An 18,033-nucleotide genomic window follows, 5' to 3' on the forward strand; every position below is an offset into this window, starting at 1 on the left:
TGTTGAAAGATTAAGTTATTAGAGAGTTTCTCTATGATATTATAGAATCAAATACGTAATAGAAAATATTAGCGTTTCCATAATCATTTTTTAGATAAAATCTAACATTTTATCAAATGAAGAGAGATTTCTAAAGTTTTATGAAGCTTAACTAATAATTTTAGTACCAAAATACATAATTGCTTTATTTACTAATTACACCGTTTGCTGAATCAGTTTGTCCTCATTATTATTCGAAAGCTATATTTTTTTGTAAGGATTGCGAAAATTATTCACCATGTAAGATTTGTCATGAAATTTAATATGATCATAAACTTATTTGTGATCATATAGTATGTGTTTAATGCTAAATGAAACAAAATATTAGTTAGAAGTGTATTTCATGTAATATTTAATTTGGTGAATATATGTGTGATAAATGTGGGATCCTAGATCTATTCACTAGCGAAACAAAGCCTGGGTTTCATTGTGATTAATGTGGAACATGCTTATTAGGTTATACGGAAGATTTTATACATTGCAACACGTGCAAGTTTTGTAGACTAAAAGAACATATATGTGTTGATTTTTAATGTTTTCTCTGTTTAGAAGATTTAAGTAGTAGTCAATAAGGAGCTATAAAGCTCAATTGTGGACATTTTATCCATAAAAATTGTAAATAAAGAATGTTAAAAAGCAACTAATTCACTTGTGGTATCTGTAGAAAATTAATGTTAAGTAAACAGTAATAGATAATTTATAATAATGCTATGAGAGATAAATACTAATAAGAACCAATCTCTTAATTACTTCTTAAAAAATTCTTCTGGTACCAATGTAATGAATGTAGTAGAGAATTTATAGCAATTCAACATCCCATAGGAGCTATGTGTTGTAATTGTATTAGTTTTAATACATCAATAAAATAAATATGTGACGATGCTCTTAACTGCGATTAAATATACCAAGAGTAAATTAAAGAAATTCTAATATAAAACGAATGTGTCCTTCAAAATAATGTCAGTGATCTATAATACTATGAATAACTATTACCTAAACTTTTTAGTGCTGAAATCTTGAAAAACTATGGTGAATGTAATGAAAATCAAATATTTCAATACATACTTATTGAGCTCTGTTTAAATGAAATAGACGAGGAAGAATTGATTAATTAACTAGAAGTGGTGGTATAAGAATATCAAAACAAGATGACAATTTAAGAAGTAAGTCTAAAACTCTTAGAATACAATAGTAATATTTAGTGAAGTACATTTCATATCATTTCCTTTCAAGTTATTCATATCGGCCATACATACCCATGAAATAAGCACACATAGTTTAGAACTAGCTATTATAATTTACTCTAAATCCTAGAATAACGTCATTTTCACTAAGTCCAAATTCATATAGATCGAAAACTTATTCTTTAGGGCCTTCAACATCAAAAGTAATAGGTTTTAGAACTAGTTTTTCATCTGCTGTCTCAGTCCGCTTTTTCAAAATAATATTAATTTACTAAGGTACAGAGGTTCTACCATTCTGAAGAGTCTTAGAATAAGGATGTCCAACAACAAAATACCTTGGCATCGCAGGGAACTTCAATGAGACTTCGAAGAAAGCTTAATTGACTGTAGGGTAGCAATTTCCAGGGTGATAGTTTCGCATAAACATAACATGCTTTTTATTTCTCTATAGAGCCTTACCAATTGATTTCTAAATTCTAGTTACGTCTCTGGGATCAGCATTAAGTAGAGTAAAGTTATCAGCTATTTGATCAACTAACGAAACTGTATTAACATTCATATTTTCAAACTACTTTTCTGCTTTGGTTAGGAATACTTGGATTGAATTGAAATATTATTCTAACTTTAAAATCTTGTCCTTATTCATATCTTAATTTTTAGTAAGTGAGTCTAAATTCTTTTAAAGATTCTGGAAATCTTCCTTAAAATCACCTAGATTCTACATATGGTCAATAACCTAGTCTTTAGGGAGATTAGTAAGATTAAGTGATTTGTGCTATTCGATTTAAGCTTCTAGGTTTTATAATTTTTATTAAATAATAACAAAATCTTTAGAGATATTGATATTTTTAATGGGTTATGCAAGCTGCTTGGTAATATTAGATATAGAAATATTATGGTTTAATAGGCTAGTCTTATATTCATTAAGTTGTGTCTGTAAATCTTGTAACTATTTACCGAATTTTTTACTTTAAGCAGAATCTCCTTATTATATTCCGGACCCTTGTCCTGTTAAAGCGGCTATTCCCATAATACCAATACCAAAACAACACTATAGCATCATCCATACCATAAACAGCAAAATGGACAGTATTAACAACAAAAGAAATATTACACAAAATTTAAAACATTTTTATTTACATGTCTTTGATTCTTTAAATCTGATATATTCCGACCAATCTGTAAGTTCAACAAAATACTTTTTAACTCTTTCTGCCATAGTACTTTCTTAATCATGTAAGTCATCAGTTTATGAAATCTATTTCTTAATTTAAATAGAATGCTCTGACTGAGGCAGTTTAACTTGCTATATTATTTCAGATTCTGAGGATTAACTAGGCGAGAATGATCTGCGAGAATGATGTGACATCTCTCTCACGGAAGGATCCTTAATAGAAATTTCTTTAATTGATGGTTCTCTAATAGAATGATGTGATATTTCGTGGATTGAAGGGTTTTTAATAGAATGTAAAGAAGGGTCGTGTATAGATGATTCAGCGATTGAGGTAGGTTCCTTTACAGAATGATATGAAGGATTTTTCATAGAAGGATCAATAATTGCTTCATGTGAAGTGCTCTCCTACTATGTAGTAGATGAGGAAGATTCAGTTTACTCAGAATCTTCCGTCTCTGGTTCCTCTTCAAACTTAATAGGCTTAACACTAATAACAATTTTTGGGAGTTATGGAATTACTGGAATTTAAATATCTTTTTCTTCAACCATTAAATATTCCAATAAGCGTTCTTATCCCTCATCTGTATTTCTTATCTTAGCAGCAGTTATAGGAGACAATTTCTCTAGAAGCTCTTTCTTCTCTTCTCCGTGCTTAGATTTTGTCATTTTATCTAAATAGGGCTTGTCTTCATTTTAAGGATTGAATTTTACACTCATTATTAAAATGAAAAGAGCGGAATGAAAATTTTAATAATATGGTAATTATATATAATATTTAGTAGATTCAAAAATTAACTAACATATTTATATAATATATAAAATTTGTAGACAACTAGAATGATTAAAATAACAAGATTTGATTTTATTTCAATCCTTATTTCTATAGTCATTTCACCATTAATTTTTATAAAGTATAATTCCTATGGAATTAATTAGGTCTCTTCTAATATGTAAATTTTTAATGATACCCAATATTAATAAGTTAAATCAAATATTGCTTTCTTTTCCAAATTTGATAGTAAAACTAATACCTTCTAACCAGAGATTTTATTACCTGGATATTATTCTGGCAACAATTCAATATCGGTCGATAGACTTTAATTTGTTTACTTATAAAATGAATTATTGTATGGATAAAGATATAGTACTCCCATACAGTAATCAATTTACCTAGGATAATAATAATTATTTACAGAAACTAAAGTAGCATAAGAATCATCATTTAGTTAAAAATATAATATTAATAGTGTTCATTCAAACGTTTATGGAAAAATTGTTTATATGGAATCAAATGATTTGATGGTTTATGGAATAACTGATGAATATGGATTATTTATTTAAAATGAGTAGCAAACATTACTTTCCACATAAATTTTATAGAAAGAAGTATTAAGCTTTACTGAAAATTCTTTTATTAACAAGATTCATACTTCAAAAATTCATTTACAGAATAACTCACTATATGTTACTATTGCTGGAAATAATGATACATTTATTGGAATATTTTCTGCAAATGTAAATATTAATGGCACAATTTAATGGTAATAAACATAATTAATACCAATTTAGTAATTAGTATCCACAAAACAAGATTCTCTTATAAGAATACTTGCCGGAGGTTCTTCGTAAAACTAATTTTTTTTGTTAGAATAAGTTTTAAAACACCAAAATTTATCAAAACATGGTTAATCGTATTTAATTTCTGTTTAGGATAATTTATTGGCATGGAAATCAAAGCATTTCATTCAAATATTAAATTCCACAACTGGTGAGATATTAGCTAATTTTGCTACTTTTCCAGGACTTAGTATTCAATCATCTTAAGGTTATCCAGGAATTAATATTATTTTCTTATCTGATTAAAGTTTAATAGAGAAAACAACTAAGAAAGATTATTTTGATTTAATTTCATTATAATATATTGGTAATAACTTAGATGATCTAAAAATATCAAAATAATACTAATAAACTTTATCTACTAAAAACTAAATAACTGATAAATAAAAAACATAATAAATTGAAGACTACTAGCCAACACTTTATCCTATTTCATAACCAATGACATTTAATCTTAATGAAATTGAGTATATTTTATTTTTAGCACCTAATGGTGTATTATATTGTAACAATAAAGTTACAGGATAGATATATTGGAGAACCTAGTTAAATGAGAGTAATTATGGATCTAAAAATACTCACATCTCCATTCTTAATATTACTATTTAGCAAAAAATAATACTTATTTCTATTAATAATAAAATAAAATTGCTGGATCCCATTAGTGGAAGACTGAAAGCTTATTGGACCATACCTGAAGTAGTAGATCTTCAGGACTCATCAGATATCTGTTATTATGAAAATATAGCAATTTCTAGGTTTTAGGTTTTTACATTATAACTACACCCAATTCTGAAGAAACAAACATTATTCTTTATAAGAAATGGTTATTTAGATGCATTGTAGCCTCAAGATATTACAATTTCTCTCAGTTAGTTTTGGGAGCGGGCCGGTATGGTCACTTTCCTGTCTCTAGTTATTAGTTTAGGATTCAGAGTTAGGGCAGAATAGCAAAAAATTGACTGAATATTTTAGGTATTAATATATATGAATTGATGTATTCTTCCAAAAATGAGTGTAGACATAAACTCTATTCTAGCGAAATATGGCAGCAAGAAACCCAAACCAGCATTTTCTCCAGTAAAATAGACTACATCATAAGATATAGCTCCACTAGTAATGCAATATCCTGTAGAGCAGAACATTCCAACCTCATATTTTGATCGTTTCGCGTAAGAAGCAAAGATTCCCTATACTAATTTTTATGATGAACCAGTTAATTAAATGAAAATCTCATAGTTATAATCGTCTGTGAGTAATGTATAAGACAACAAGATTTTAGCCAAAGAAAGTCTAACAAAATAGGTTTTAGACAACACAAATTCAGAATAAATAGAAGTTTTAAAATAGTAAATACGTGAAGTACGTCAGGATGTGAATGCGTTGCACCGGGACCTGCTCGATCTGAAAGCTTCAGAAAACGCGCATTTCAAGTAATTAAGCGATATGATAAAGATAATTTTAGAGCGAACTGAGTGAGAGCATTCACATGGCTTTTATATGTTATCTACCATTTTATAGCATTTTTCAGTTTTTAGTTAAGCATAACTATTCATTATTTTTATTTGTTAATTAGTATATAATTATCAAAATTTTATTTACAATGTCGCAGTTCTCGCTCTTCAAAAAACTTCTGAATTCCGACTTAAAAGCAGCAAATCTACTCATAATCGAGTCACTACGCACTCCGTAGCAATTTAGCATCTTCCTTGACCTTAAAAATGAAGATGACCACAAACTTGTGATCGGCGACGCGATAACACACATTGTATCGCTGGCGAATCTGAACCCACAACAGTACATAAACCTTTTTGACGTGCTGTTCGCGCAGTACGCCAAATTTCTCGAATTCGATCAGCCCGACGCGCAATTCCGTTGCTGCCTCGCGCTCTATTCCTTCTTCGGCGCATTTCTGCGCCGCAGCTTCGAGGAGAAGATCTAAAGCGCCTGCCGGAAATTTGGCGCCTCGCACCGCAAAATTTTCGCAGATTTTGTGGTCGTTCCGCTTCTCGCAAATAACGAGTTTGGAGCCGCCTGGGAGTTTGAAAAGGAGGGAAATCTGCTTAAAAAGATGTGCGCACGCGGGGGAAGCGACGGCGAAATTGAGGTCATTGCGGCGCTCATCAATCTGCACGTCTCGAACGGTGACGACGTGAGTGCACAGATCGAGTTCCTGAAGCTCCGATTTGGAGCGAAATTGGGGAGCGAAATATCACGAATTCAGAAGTACATGGATACTGTAAATCTTAAAAATGGTAGTAGTATGGAGGATTCTGATAAGAAATTGCTGGAGTGAATTAATTACTTGAGTGCTAGTGAAAATTAAGAATTTTTGGTTAAGAGCATAGTTTTATGACCCTAATAAGCCGAAATATATCACAATTATATGTTTCAATTCCCTAGTCATAATTAATAATGATAAATAATAGATGTATTAAATTTTATACTAAAAGAAAATCATAGGTAGAAGTTGTAGGAACCTGAGGCGTTAATATATTAGTTGAGAATATGTCGTAAATAAGAAAAAATGAGCGGATATAATAAATTTACGATTTATAACATATTATACTGTTACTATGTGATAATTATTTCAATAAGATTGAATAGTTTTATAATTAAATTTTACATAAATTTTATTGTTAACTCACCGCTTTTTATTTTAAAATAGCTTTTAGTTTTCTATATTTATCCTAACTAATACACACAAAATATTGTCATTAACACTCCCCTATTTATGAATATTCTAGTTAGTGTCAAGCTTAATCATACTTTTTAACAAAATTCTCAACTTGAACGAATTTTATTTGATTAAATATTTTTATTATATATGTATTTTATATCTCCTGAATTCATGAGTGAAATATTATAACTAAATGATCATTTGTAATATTTATTTAATTATATTATCTTTGTATCATATTTATTCAAATATTATTTTATAAGGAGATTATTTAGTTTTATACAATATATGCTTCTCTAAGAGACTACTAAAATAGAGAATTATATAATAATTTAATACCAAACCCATAGTGTACACTTTACCTATACAAACATTTAAATACTCTGAATGTAAATTTGTCATCTCGCTAAATTTTAAATTAAATTTTATAGCTATTTATTCTGATACAGTATTATTCGAAAATACAGGATTGTCAAAAAAAAATATCATGAATCAAAGACTTATCATTCACTCAAAAACTGGAGTATCCCAGAAAACCTTCGCTGCATCGTTTAGTCTGGAATGCTTGTCAAGTTTATTGATGATCTAAATATCTTCAGTAGTAAGTTTTAGAGTGGGTTAGAAGTTCTATTACAGCCTATAGAAATTACTCGATTTAGGAACAACCATATAATTATTAAGATATTTTTATAAATGCCAGGAAATAATAACATCTACTGGAGTGGTATTATATTTTTGGGATAAAGCCATTATTTAATCATCACCTTAAACCGTAAGATTTTTATGTTCACCATAATCATATTTTCCTCCAATTGGGGAATAAGCCGTTACAATAATGTTTTGCTATATACAATATTTTATTAAATTTTCCTATTAAAGATAAGGATGCACTTCAATTTAATTTGAGTGAGGTTTAATCTTTGAGTAAGAAATTAAATCCTAAAGCAGCTATACATTATAATTTGAAACGCCAATGTAATTTATTAATTTTTTATCAACTAGTTATTCCATTGCTCTCCAAGTATCTTGCAAGGTATATCCTAAATCTTTTTATATTTAATTATCAATACGTGGATAAAGATCTTCACCCGGTATAAATTATAAAGGCCAATGGATAATGAATAAATCCAAATATTCTAACTACAAATTTTTTAATGATAGTTAAAGTTATTCTTGCACTTATTCCGGTTTATGATGCGTTTACCACAATTTAGTTGCAATAAATAATTCATTTCTTTATACTAGGCCGTTTTTAATAGCAGTTGCAATGCCTTTACCAATTCCTTATTCATTACCATATTCATACGCACAATCAAAGTACCTATAACCTATTTTAATTGCATTATAAACCGCTTGCTCTGCTTCTTAATCCTCTGATCTCCATGTACCTAAACCAATTCTAGTCTTCATTTTTATGTTTGTATAATAATTCAAAATATATACAGTTTGTTGGTACGCAAAATGCTTGACTTGAATTTATTTACAAGAATGTTTTATGATAGGCAATTCTCAAAAATGTAGTCTTCTTCTACTATCTGGCAAGCGTTACATTCTCCAGTTTAATATAATATGTTTGCTTCATTTTATGACCAAATTTGTTAGTAAGACGGAAATTTATCGTGCTAAAGGTTCCAAGTAGTTTGCAGACAGTTCACTACTTATTCAGAAGAGTATCTTCAGTAATTTTTTGAATTTTTCGACCTCTATAACAAAAACAGCATCGACTGTTAGTCGTTTTTTATTATTATTGATCTCATGGTTTCAGTCACTTTGAATACCAGACTTTTATTCTTGTTTTCACATCAAGCAGGCTTGATACCATATCTTTAAGAAGAACAAAATTCTAGTTATTTGTCCAGATAACGGTTGATAGATTTAGCGATTTTACAGTAGGTACCATCACTTACATTACTAGATAATTTATAGATTTTAAAGGACCAGCTAATTCAAACGGATATAAAAATGGCATTTGGATTTCTTTTTAACTGCTTGCAGGAAACAGATAATTTACTAGAGGAAAAAATATAATGATCACTTGAAGTGTAGGAGTGCATCGCCGATTTTATCCCTAACAAGTTCTAGACTCTTTCTGGCGTGATTTCTGCTTTCAACAACCTGAAGTGTTAACTGCCCGATGATTTAACTGATATTTTACAGGTCTTGTTCGGCTTTTGACGATTCCCGCTATAGCTGTCCTGTGAGCTACTACTTCTGGCCTTCAATTTCTGATAATTCATATTATAGAGCTCTTTTCTTTTCTAGTAACGAATTAATTTCATTTTTAATGTTTCTTTATCTTTCATCTTATTTTTGATTTGTTACTTGTTGTTACACTTACTTTGTATCAAATTCTTATTTAATTACTAAAAGTTATCGTCTGCTATCATCACCTTTCTTTTAAAGAAGACCTAGTTCTCTTTCTAAATTTTCCTTTTCTAACTCTTATGATTGTAATTAACTATTAAGGTCAAATATTTTTTATTCAGATCCTCTATATTCCTTTCTTGCATCATCCAGGGTTTACTTAAGAAGTTGAATGGTTAACACTTGTGGATTAAGGCCCATATTAGCACAATTCTGTTATATAGACTTACTAATTTTAGCAGACTTTTATTATTTTTCTTATAACTACGAAGATAATTCATGTACCTCTCTTTGTACTTCATTAATTTATTCCTTAAGAGTACTGTGCTCAAATTCTAATTTTTAATAATCTGGGATGGAGATATTTTATTTAGATACTGTTTCTTGGAGGCTTTATAGTTCATTCTACAATGAAACATTCTTATTAGTAAAACTAGTTATTTATGTTTCGATTTATTCTATTTATTCCATAAGTTAAGGTATTTCAACTCTTTCTTTATTTTATATCATTGCATTAATATCCACTTAAACTTCATCAATTTTTTATAAATTTGTACGCTTAATATCCATTAAGCAGTCAAATGAATTTAACTACTAGAAATCTATTTCATTAGTAAAATCTAATTAGTTTTCTACGCAAATACCTTATAGATCTAATAGTTCATCTTTAGCTGTTTTAATTTCTGTATCAAGAGATGTTTTTAATCTTTTAATATCAGTGTCAATTTTAGTAATTTATGCTTGTATTTTTTGTTCTGAATCAGTTGCATTCTCGACCCAAAGATTGAAATTAGTCTCTAAACTTGATTTCAGTATTTCTTCATCAGGATTTGACAAAAATCCAGAATACAGTTACGAAAAGAAATCAAAGTATCTTGGTCCTTATAACAGTAAAGTAGGCTCTTCTGATTGACATAATTCTTTGATGAATACAGATACATCTATTTTTTCAGATGCAAATTCACCTTCTCCTGTTAAATTAACTGATAAAGAATAATCTGTTAATTCAACCAACCATGTTAAAAATAAAAGAAATTTTCTCCAAGTTTATGGTTATGAGCAAGAGTTTAACTCGTTTTACTTAAACGCATTAGTGTCTGGATATCCTAAAACAGACATAATATTTGAAAATCCATTAAAAACAGTTTAAGGATTTTTAAGATCAGTCGAGATTTCAGGCAATTACACACCTAGCTTTTCTATCAAAAAGTTGGTAATATTTATAATCTATTTAAGTTAAATTCCTTGTTAAAACTGCTTTTCTGAAGGACATTCAAAATTCCAATCTTACAAAAATGAATGCAATCGTTCTGCACACTACTATATATAAGCTTAATCCCTTAGTGGCCTATTATCTGTAGCTTTATTAGGTTTTCCAGATAGTGTTTATCGACCTGATGTGATTTTCGACTAATTAAGTTAAGTTGATCTACGTTACATTTAAAATTGTTACAAAATATTTATTATTTAATAATATAATAATTATTAAATCATTCAGTTAATTATTTTTTGACGGACTTTTTATTTAGTGAAAATTCTTATAAGTAAGTTTGCATGTTCATTATATCATCATCATCTGCTGCATAACAATACCCTTCATTATATATATAATGGTTCTAAGATGAAGATGATTCATCTATTATATTGTTCATTATTAATTAATATATAATAATAAAACAATCAAATATAATCAGCATCGTTTTCGTTTTTCTGACCAATTCTTGCTACCAATTGATCTAAAACTTCATCGATTTACTAACGTTCAACTTCCATAGAGGTTCTATGAACAGGGATCGCAGCTAAATTTTTATCTTCAACATATACATCCTCTTAAGCAGGTTGGAAAGGCTTGTGGAAAAAAACCATTACAAAACCAGGTTTACCAACACGTTCTTCATCAACTACCAAAGAATAGTATTTCTTAACTGTACTGGTAAGACTAGCTTCATTTGCAGGAACTATAATAACAACTCCATCTAACTATAACGATAAACGACTATAATATGGCTCATATTATGGATCGCCTGATATATCCCAGATTTATACTGGTATCGTACGTTATTCATCACCTTCATGTAATGCTACTTTGCGCTCCGTTTCTATAATTCTTAAACCTTAAGTAGGATGATAATCAGCAAAATTAGGATCTGTCACTAGCTCTGCATAATATTCGGCTATTACTGTTTTGCCACAGTTCGAGGGACCTACAAAACCAATGCGGACAGTCATTAAAATTTGAATAATATTAAAATTATTCTAGTATATTATTAATAATCTTAAAAATGGTTTAAGCTTAGAGGTCTGATTTTATAGTTATTTTGTTATGTATAGTCTTGGTACCATTAGTATTTGATACTGTTAATTATGTAAAAATTACTTAAATAGGTTCAAATATATCACTTTATACAGAAGAGAGTTTTAAGAATATAAAGTCCCCTATATCTATAGCAATGGTAGATTAAAATATAGGAGGTTAAATTCTTAATATACCATCAGTAATTGTTCCTTCAAACTAACATGGTACTATTGATGCTTATGCATTGGTAGGGCTGTAGCGGGAATTATTATATAATTAAAAACTTGGTTTAGATTAAAAAAATCCGTACATATAAAGTGATAAATTATTCACTAAAGGCAAAGTAAGGTAAGAATCGCTGTGGAAATCATATGGATAATTTTTTACTTCAGATACGTTAGCAAGTGGCTAGGTTAAAGTTATCAGTTAAGAATTAGAGACCTAGAAAGCTTATGGACCATAAAGTTTCAAAAAACGTACTTGTGGAATTACTGATACTTTGGATGTATTTTTACTAAGTCACACTTTGCAATCAATTTGGGTTAATAAATAGTTATCATAACTAATAAAGGATGATACTACTGTTCACGAAGTTGTGCAGCTAATAAATTATTATGTTGCTATGAACTAGGATTATGTTTTTGTATCTGTATATGGTATGACAGCATAGTTAAATGTTTATTTATTTAATGCTGCATTAAAAATTGAGGATGGTTCTGTTTATTGGCTTAATAGTGGTGTCATTAAGAATGAATCATTTTCTAATGATTCGTCTTTTGTTTCAACAGCAAGAATATCATTGGAAATTGATGATGAACAGTAAATTGATGATTTACTTATATTAAAAGAGTATCTAAAAACAAACCCTCACAGACAGCATGGTATAGAATATTATATATAATTAACAGAATAGTATTATGTTTTTAGGACATAATAGCTTATTCATATATTGAACATTACAACTGGTTAAGAATTAACATCATTCTTATTAAAACCTAGTGTAATGCTAGTAACTAATAGAGATAACTAATTGCTGCTTTACGCAGTTTTTGATGGCTAGTTATTTGTATAAAATTTAATTGGTAATAAAATGTCTGAAGTATAATCAATACTTATTCATAATATAACAATTGTTAGACATGATGTTAACAAATATAAATTGAGAGAGACTCATTTTGCAAATTATTATACTAGTATGTTTTTTGCAGTTACTGTAGCAACAAACGAAGAAGTATTTATGTTTATCAATAATAAATTAATATGGTAATATCGTATTAAAAATGTTCAAATATTATCTATTTAAAGGATCACAAATAATCAATTCATTGTGATTGCTACAAATAATGAAACTTGCTATATATTTGATCTGTCGAAGAAGAAACTTATTTCATATTTTGCTTTTGATTCCAACTCTTATAACTAATTCACAAATTAGTAAGAATTTATGACTAAAAGTGGTATTTAGGTTGCTCGCTTTCATCCATTTATCGATGAAAAGAGCATTATTATTTAAAGAGGGTCAAAGCTGGACGTTTTATCTGTAAAATATGGATAAACTTGGAATTATTACGTTGTGCTCGCGATAACTCTCCTTTTAATCGTGATCTCGACTGGAATTTTTAGGTCTGTCCACTATGACTTAAAATCTGATTGACTATTATTATAATATAATTTTAGTATTATTTATATTAATTTTTCATGTATACTTTGAACCTACCTGAACTTCTCCCTCACTATCCTTAGTTATAAGCTCTAACAGTAAAACTTCCACAATTTTAAAACTTTTTAGACCATTAGTTCCCTCCTAATAAGGACTCAGTACTTCAGGAAAAAATTAATAATTTTGTTGATCAAGCACGCTCAGATTTGGAGTTAATTCTGTCTCCTCAAGAACGTCAGTTCTTCTACACTATATTGACACATGTACTTAACATGCTACCTGAACCTGTTGATATTTCCCTTCGTTTCGCTACCCTAGCAATCCGGTCCTCATAAACACCTTCATTTTCAACGCTTTGTGCGGCTGCAAAGGCATTTTTGAGTGCTAAATAGCCCAGAAGGGCTGAAATTTTAGTAGTTTCAGCCCTCAAGCTGCAACCAGAATCCTGCGAAGCAAATTTCCTCGCAGCATCTATATATAGGAGCCTGAATCTGATTGACTAGGCACTGAAATATGCAAAACTAGCGTGTCAATTCGATTCTGGGAATCCAAACTCATGGTTCCAGTACGGCATGTCACTGATTGGGCGAGGGAGCTCCCTGTAGCTAGCCAAAGCTGCATACGCGCTACGTAAAGCAATATAGATTCGCGAGATAGAGTAGCTCCCATTTCCAGAGGCTCGATTCAACTTAGCAGGCTTAGCACGGCTTAGGATGGATTTCTAGGTGGCCTATGATCAATTACGAGCAGCTTACGCCGAAAATGTTGATTTCGACATTGCAGGACAGGCTGCTAATTAAATAGAAAAACTAACAGCAGCAATTTGTGGTAGAATCGGTAGCAGAATGGCACAATTAGGGCTTATTTAGCAGGTTAATTAGAACATGGGTGGCATGTGTAAAGGGCAAAATACCTACTGTTTAGAGTGCAGAATTGTGAGCAAATTGGACAGTGGAGTACCTTAAATTTATATTATACAAGATTGTCAGAAGCAGATCAAATGTGCTCTTGTGCTGACAAACAGTTTCCATGAAGACGAATCTGGTGTAATTTTGAAAATAACAAATTTTTACGCCCAAAATGTGCGGTTGTAAACTAAAACGCAATAATATGTTTTTACAGCGATTGTACCTAAGGATGAATCACATGGGATCTTGGTTAATGGAAAGTGCGTGATTGCTAGCGAATTAAGCGGTACAATTTAACTTATTAGTTAATGATTATTTTAAATATTTTAAATATGTTATTATATTATAATAAATATAAATATGTTTTAGAAGTTATTTATTTTAATTTTTTATGACGACACTGACTAGATCATAAATGACAGCTGTTATGAAAGCGCTAATAGTTATTAATCATTTACAGGCTGCAAATATTGCAAATGTTCGCATAAATTACAGACTAAAGCATACTATTAATATGACCCATTAGTAGCTTAGTGGAGAAGACAAGTAGAAGTATCTCTAAGTTATCTATAATTTATCTTAAGAACAGATTAGACAGTTGCTAGAGTGGTGGCATACCGTCATAGGCAAAAATAATAAAAGTGAGTGAAATTATAAATAGCAATATCACATCGTTTTTTCAACATTAATTAACTTTCTATGTTCCTTTTATAATCTAATATTTTCTTTCCTAAGATCGTTAACCTCATCCTTTAACTCTTCAAGAGAGTTCATGAGTTGTCTAACTTCAGGGGAGGTTTCTAATGAGATAATATTGTCCACTTCTGACTGAATTTTTATTGGAGTGGAAGATGTAGGGATAGATGATGACTAAAACTCATAATTAGGAATAATATCCTTTACAGGTGAGAAAGTAACCGATTTACGTGAGTTTTACGAATAATTTGGGGACGGAGTATGTGATTTATTAGAAGGTTCCGCATCAGGAACAGGTGGTAAATCATGGTGCACTCCAATAAACGATAATATCCACCAAATAAAGTTTACTAAAATTTAAAGCATTTTGAAATATCGAAGTGGTAAATAAATTTTAATTATTATATATATAATTCGCGATCACTTATTTCCAATTTTAACTTGCTCCAGTAATTCTGTTAAGTCTGGTCTAACTGGACTAAATTCACCACCCCAGCTAACATAAGTCTATCCATCTTTTACCCAGCCATAAGGTAATGGTATATGATCAAATTACTTGGACACCTCAGCTTAAGTTGGAACGGAATTAACTTTATTTTCTCCAAATTCGCTAAACAAGCACCCCATTAGTCCAATAATACTTTGCTCTAAATGAGTTTTTTTAACCATATGATTTTCATATGTAAGCGTGTTTATTTTACTACTGCATCCTTCTTCCAATTATTCTTCAAAATCTACACAAAAGTAATCTTAAAATATATCAATCATAATATTTCCTACTTAAAGCATAACACTAAGATAAGGGATAAATAGCTATTACTAGCAATTCTTAATCTCTTTTTATACCTTACGCATGGATTCAATACAAAAAGCTTTCTTTCTCAGCGAATCACTTACAGATTTGAGATTACAGTTTTTAATTGTAAACCTATCATTTTTAACCAATATTTCTACAGGTTAAAGGTCAATTCCCGTAGGGAAAGATAAAATCTAAGGTTCACTATAAAAATCTTCAGAGAAAATATTCTTACTAATGAAAAGCTAATTATCTAATTATTGCAATGCTAATTTTTACATGTTGAAATCAAACAAAAATTTCTATGGTTATGAAAAATAAACTGGATTTTAGGTCAAGCCAAAGTAACCTATAGAAGTATACTGCTACATTTTTTATGATGAGAGAGTATTTAATAATAATAATGGTTTAATTTAAAGACTAAATATCTAAATTTACTCAAAGGAACGGGAATTGAATATTTTAGACACATAAGGTAAATAAATTAGACCACAAATTAACGATTTAGAAGATTGCGTTAGCTTTATTAACTGAGAATAATCTTGCTCATTATTTACTTAGACAGAAGAAAATGGTTATCCTAATTCCTTCACAAATCGTTAAAGATTTTTAAACAGTGAAAAGTAGGGAAAATCCGGCGCGTTGAATGGAATAATAAATAACTTACATTGAGAGTTTTAATAAGGTATTTTGATTTGCTTTTCAATAAGCTTATCAGTATAGTCCAATGAAGCCTCTTACTTAAAAATGAAGTCAATATCAGAGTTAAACATAGACTCTTGAATGCTTCCAATATTTTCTTTAATTTTAACTTCTTCGTTAGTATTTATCACATATTCAGCTTATTCAACTTCTGTATTACTATGCATGAATTTAATAATCTCGTTCCAAATTTATAAAGATTCCGTTTATAACTCAATGACATATTTGAAAATTTCTCCTTAATTGAGTTAGATAATAGTTCCTAATAAAAAATTGCCAAAATAACGCTAAAAACATTAAACATTACTAGTTAATAAAAGTAACTTCTTTCCAACTATTTAATATTCAAATTATTAGTCTTAATTTTCAATTTTAGCCGCCATTTAAACATATTAAGTATATGCTTTTGAATCTTATTTAGGTTTAATATTTAAAAATATTTCATGCAAATGCTCTACAAATATTTAAAGAGTAAATTAGTTTAGTTATATAATAGCCTAAGTAGAATTGTTACTTATATAAAGTTGGTTTGTTTCTTGCTGTAATATACCGAATTTAATAGTTACTATCTTCTGAGTCAGATTCTCCATTTTTAACTTATTAATAGCTTTTGTAAAACTTAAGCTAGCTCGATTTTGAACTTTGGCTCCAAACACATTAAAGAAATCATAGGTTTCAAAGTCGCTTAATAATACAAATTTTTAAGGTGTTGATATAAAAGATTTTCCATAAATTAAAGTAATTATATCAGCTCCTAAATCAGTAACATGCCTTACTTATAGGCTAATTGACACATTTGATATACAACGATTGAATATTTATTCTGAACCATCTGTCTATACATTTTATATTAATAATTTTAATGTATTTACAGTAGTTTATACAGTTTAATGAAAATGCTTAGGTAATGATTTAATTAAATTTTACATAATAAATTTTTTCAAAGAAGGCATAACATCTTCCTCTATAGTCTCAATCTTATTTAATTACTGAGAAATTAATACAAAGCCTTAATCATTGATAAGTTAAGATATAGCTCCAGCAAAAATTAAACCTTCCACTGGTTTAGCACCAACATCCTCTACAATATAAGGCGATCGATTAATAATTGGATGTACTGGATGTTTTAAGTAAATATCGTATACTCTCCCAGGCAGTTTATCTTATTTTTTGTCTCTATTAATTTTAATGATTTCTTTCATTGTAACTGAACTCTCAGATGGCAAATCTTTCTGATCTAGTATTTTATAACTTTTATTAATTTTATCTTAATTTTATTCGGATATTGCTTATTACACATCACTTAACACACTCTTTAATTGACCTGCAGACTAAACCAATTCATTAATTTTTCCACAATCAATATGAGCAAAAACGAGTTAATAAAGACTTTTCGATACATTGTTTATTTTTATATTCTGTACTTCTAATTTATCGCAATCAGCAGCAATTGAAGAATTTTATTCGATAGATACTTGCTTAAAAAAAGACTCTAATTCTGACATATTTTAATTTTCAAACTAAATACAACTAGGAGCGATATTACTAGTTAAAAAGTCCATATACATTTTTTCGTCCATTTGGAAACCGCAATTAGTCTAAATGGAGTCTCCAGCTGTTAAAGCTGTAGAAGATGTAAAAATACTATGATTCGATAATTTCTAGATATTATCTAGTAACTGCTTAATTGCAGTATGTTACTTGGTTAGCCAGTAAAATTAATTTCCTGTAACTACAACAATTACATCAGGAGGCGAAGTAGAGTCAAATAAATAGTTCAGTATGGATTCAATACCAACGAGGTATTTTATTTATTTTGATCCTAAATATGTTTAAACATAAGAGTTAAGTCTTGCACATCGGTAAGTGAATATTTTCTCTTTTCCTATCATTAAATAGATCTGATAATTTTAAATC

General features: G+C 29.3%; 14 protein-coding genes across 14 annotated transcripts; 8 read left to right on the forward strand and 6 right to left on the reverse strand. All coding sequences in view use genetic code 6, as the record gives it.

Annotated features, from left to right (window-relative positions):
- Positions 1 to 116: 116 nt before the first annotated feature.
- On the forward strand, positions 117 to 1,244 carry SS50377_21204 (CHY zinc finger domain-containing protein; the record flags this gene model as incomplete). The annotated part of the gene is made up of 1 exon (XM_067905141.1): positions 117 to 1,244. The coding sequence occupies one exon, from the start codon at positions 117 to 119 to the stop codon at positions 1,242 to 1,244; it is 1,128 nt and encodes a 375-aa protein (XP_067768623.1).
- Positions 1,245 to 1,257: 13 nt separating this feature from the next.
- SS50377_21205 (uncharacterized protein) lies at positions 1,258 to 3,114 on the reverse strand (the record flags this gene model as incomplete). The annotated part of the gene is made up of 1 exon (XM_067905142.1): positions 1,258 to 3,114. One exon carries the CDS (start codon positions 3,112 to 3,114, stop codon positions 1,258 to 1,260), a length of 1,857 nt encoding a protein of 618 aa, XP_067768624.1.
- A 120-nt stretch (positions 3,115 to 3,234) lies between these two features.
- SS50377_21206 (uncharacterized protein) lies at positions 3,235 to 4,980 on the forward strand (the record flags this gene model as incomplete). Its single annotated transcript, XM_067905143.1, has 1 exon — positions 3,235 to 4,980. The coding sequence occupies one exon, from the start codon at positions 3,235 to 3,237 to the stop codon at positions 4,978 to 4,980; it is 1,746 nt and encodes a 581-aa protein (XP_067768625.1).
- Positions 4,981 to 5,025: 45 nt separating this feature from the next.
- On the forward strand, positions 5,026 to 5,493 carry SS50377_21207 (uncharacterized protein; the record flags this gene model as incomplete). Its single annotated transcript, XM_067905144.1, has 1 exon — positions 5,026 to 5,493. One exon carries the CDS (start codon positions 5,026 to 5,028, stop codon positions 5,491 to 5,493), a length of 468 nt encoding a protein of 155 aa, XP_067768626.1.
- A 124-nt stretch (positions 5,494 to 5,617) lies between these two features.
- SS50377_21208 (uncharacterized protein) lies at positions 5,618 to 6,310 on the forward strand (the record flags this gene model as incomplete). The annotated part of the gene is made up of 1 exon (XM_067905145.1): positions 5,618 to 6,310. One exon carries the CDS (start codon positions 5,618 to 5,620, stop codon positions 6,308 to 6,310), a length of 693 nt encoding a protein of 230 aa, XP_067768627.1.
- An 891-nt stretch (positions 6,311 to 7,201) lies between these two features.
- On the reverse strand, positions 7,202 to 8,104 carry SS50377_21209 (Aldose reductase; the record flags this gene model as incomplete). The annotated part of the gene is made up of 1 exon (XM_067905146.1): positions 7,202 to 8,104. One exon carries the CDS (start codon positions 8,102 to 8,104, stop codon positions 7,202 to 7,204), a length of 903 nt encoding a protein of 300 aa, XP_067768628.1.
- A 105-nt stretch (positions 8,105 to 8,209) lies between these two features.
- On the forward strand, positions 8,210 to 8,725 carry SS50377_21210 (uncharacterized protein; the record flags this gene model as incomplete). The annotated part of the gene is made up of 1 exon (XM_067905147.1): positions 8,210 to 8,725. The coding sequence occupies one exon, from the start codon at positions 8,210 to 8,212 to the stop codon at positions 8,723 to 8,725; it is 516 nt and encodes a 171-aa protein (XP_067768629.1).
- SS50377_21211 (HEC/Ndc80p domain-containing protein) lies at positions 8,726 to 10,498 on the reverse strand (the record flags this gene model as incomplete). The annotated part of the gene is made up of 1 exon (XM_067905148.1): positions 8,726 to 10,498. One exon carries the CDS (start codon positions 10,496 to 10,498, stop codon positions 8,726 to 8,728), a length of 1,773 nt encoding a protein of 590 aa, XP_067768630.1.
- A 240-nt stretch (positions 10,499 to 10,738) lies between these two features.
- On the reverse strand, positions 10,739 to 11,287 carry SS50377_21212 (Rab-like protein 5; the record flags this gene model as incomplete). The annotated part of the gene is made up of 1 exon (XM_067905149.1): positions 10,739 to 11,287. The coding sequence occupies one exon, from the start codon at positions 11,285 to 11,287 to the stop codon at positions 10,739 to 10,741; it is 549 nt and encodes a 182-aa protein (XP_067768631.1).
- Positions 11,288 to 11,340: 53 nt separating this feature from the next.
- Positions 11,341 to 13,008, forward strand: SS50377_21213 (Transmembrane domain-containing protein; the record flags this gene model as incomplete). The annotated part of the gene is made up of 1 exon (XM_067905150.1): positions 11,341 to 13,008. One exon carries the CDS (start codon positions 11,341 to 11,343, stop codon positions 13,006 to 13,008), a length of 1,668 nt encoding a protein of 555 aa, XP_067768632.1.
- A 44-nt stretch (positions 13,009 to 13,052) lies between these two features.
- Positions 13,053 to 14,234, forward strand: SS50377_21214 (uncharacterized protein; the record flags this gene model as incomplete). The annotated part of the gene is made up of 1 exon (XM_067905151.1): positions 13,053 to 14,234. One exon carries the CDS (start codon positions 13,053 to 13,055, stop codon positions 14,232 to 14,234), a length of 1,182 nt encoding a protein of 393 aa, XP_067768633.1.
- A 103-nt stretch (positions 14,235 to 14,337) lies between these two features.
- SS50377_21215 (uncharacterized protein) lies at positions 14,338 to 14,571 on the forward strand (the record flags this gene model as incomplete). Its single annotated transcript, XM_067905152.1, has 1 exon — positions 14,338 to 14,571. The coding sequence occupies one exon, from the start codon at positions 14,338 to 14,340 to the stop codon at positions 14,569 to 14,571; it is 234 nt and encodes a 77-aa protein (XP_067768634.1).
- A 17-nt stretch (positions 14,572 to 14,588) lies between these two features.
- SS50377_21216 (uncharacterized protein) lies at positions 14,589 to 14,984 on the reverse strand (the record flags this gene model as incomplete). Its single annotated transcript, XM_067905153.1, has 1 exon — positions 14,589 to 14,984. One exon carries the CDS (start codon positions 14,982 to 14,984, stop codon positions 14,589 to 14,591), a length of 396 nt encoding a protein of 131 aa, XP_067768635.1.
- A 54-nt stretch (positions 14,985 to 15,038) lies between these two features.
- On the reverse strand, positions 15,039 to 18,008 carry SS50377_21217 (uncharacterized protein; the record flags this gene model as incomplete). Its single annotated transcript, XM_067905154.1, has 1 exon — positions 15,039 to 18,008. The coding sequence occupies one exon, from the start codon at positions 18,006 to 18,008 to the stop codon at positions 15,039 to 15,041; it is 2,970 nt and encodes a 989-aa protein (XP_067768636.1).
- Positions 18,009 to 18,033: the final 25 nt, after the last annotated feature.

The sequence above is a fragment of the Spironucleus salmonicida genome, chromosome 1 (genome assembly GCF_000497125.1).
Source record: "Spironucleus salmonicida strain ATCC 50377 chromosome 1, whole genome shotgun sequence".
Classification (NCBI taxonomy): Eukaryota; Fornicata; order Diplomonadida; family Hexamitidae; genus Spironucleus; species Spironucleus salmonicida.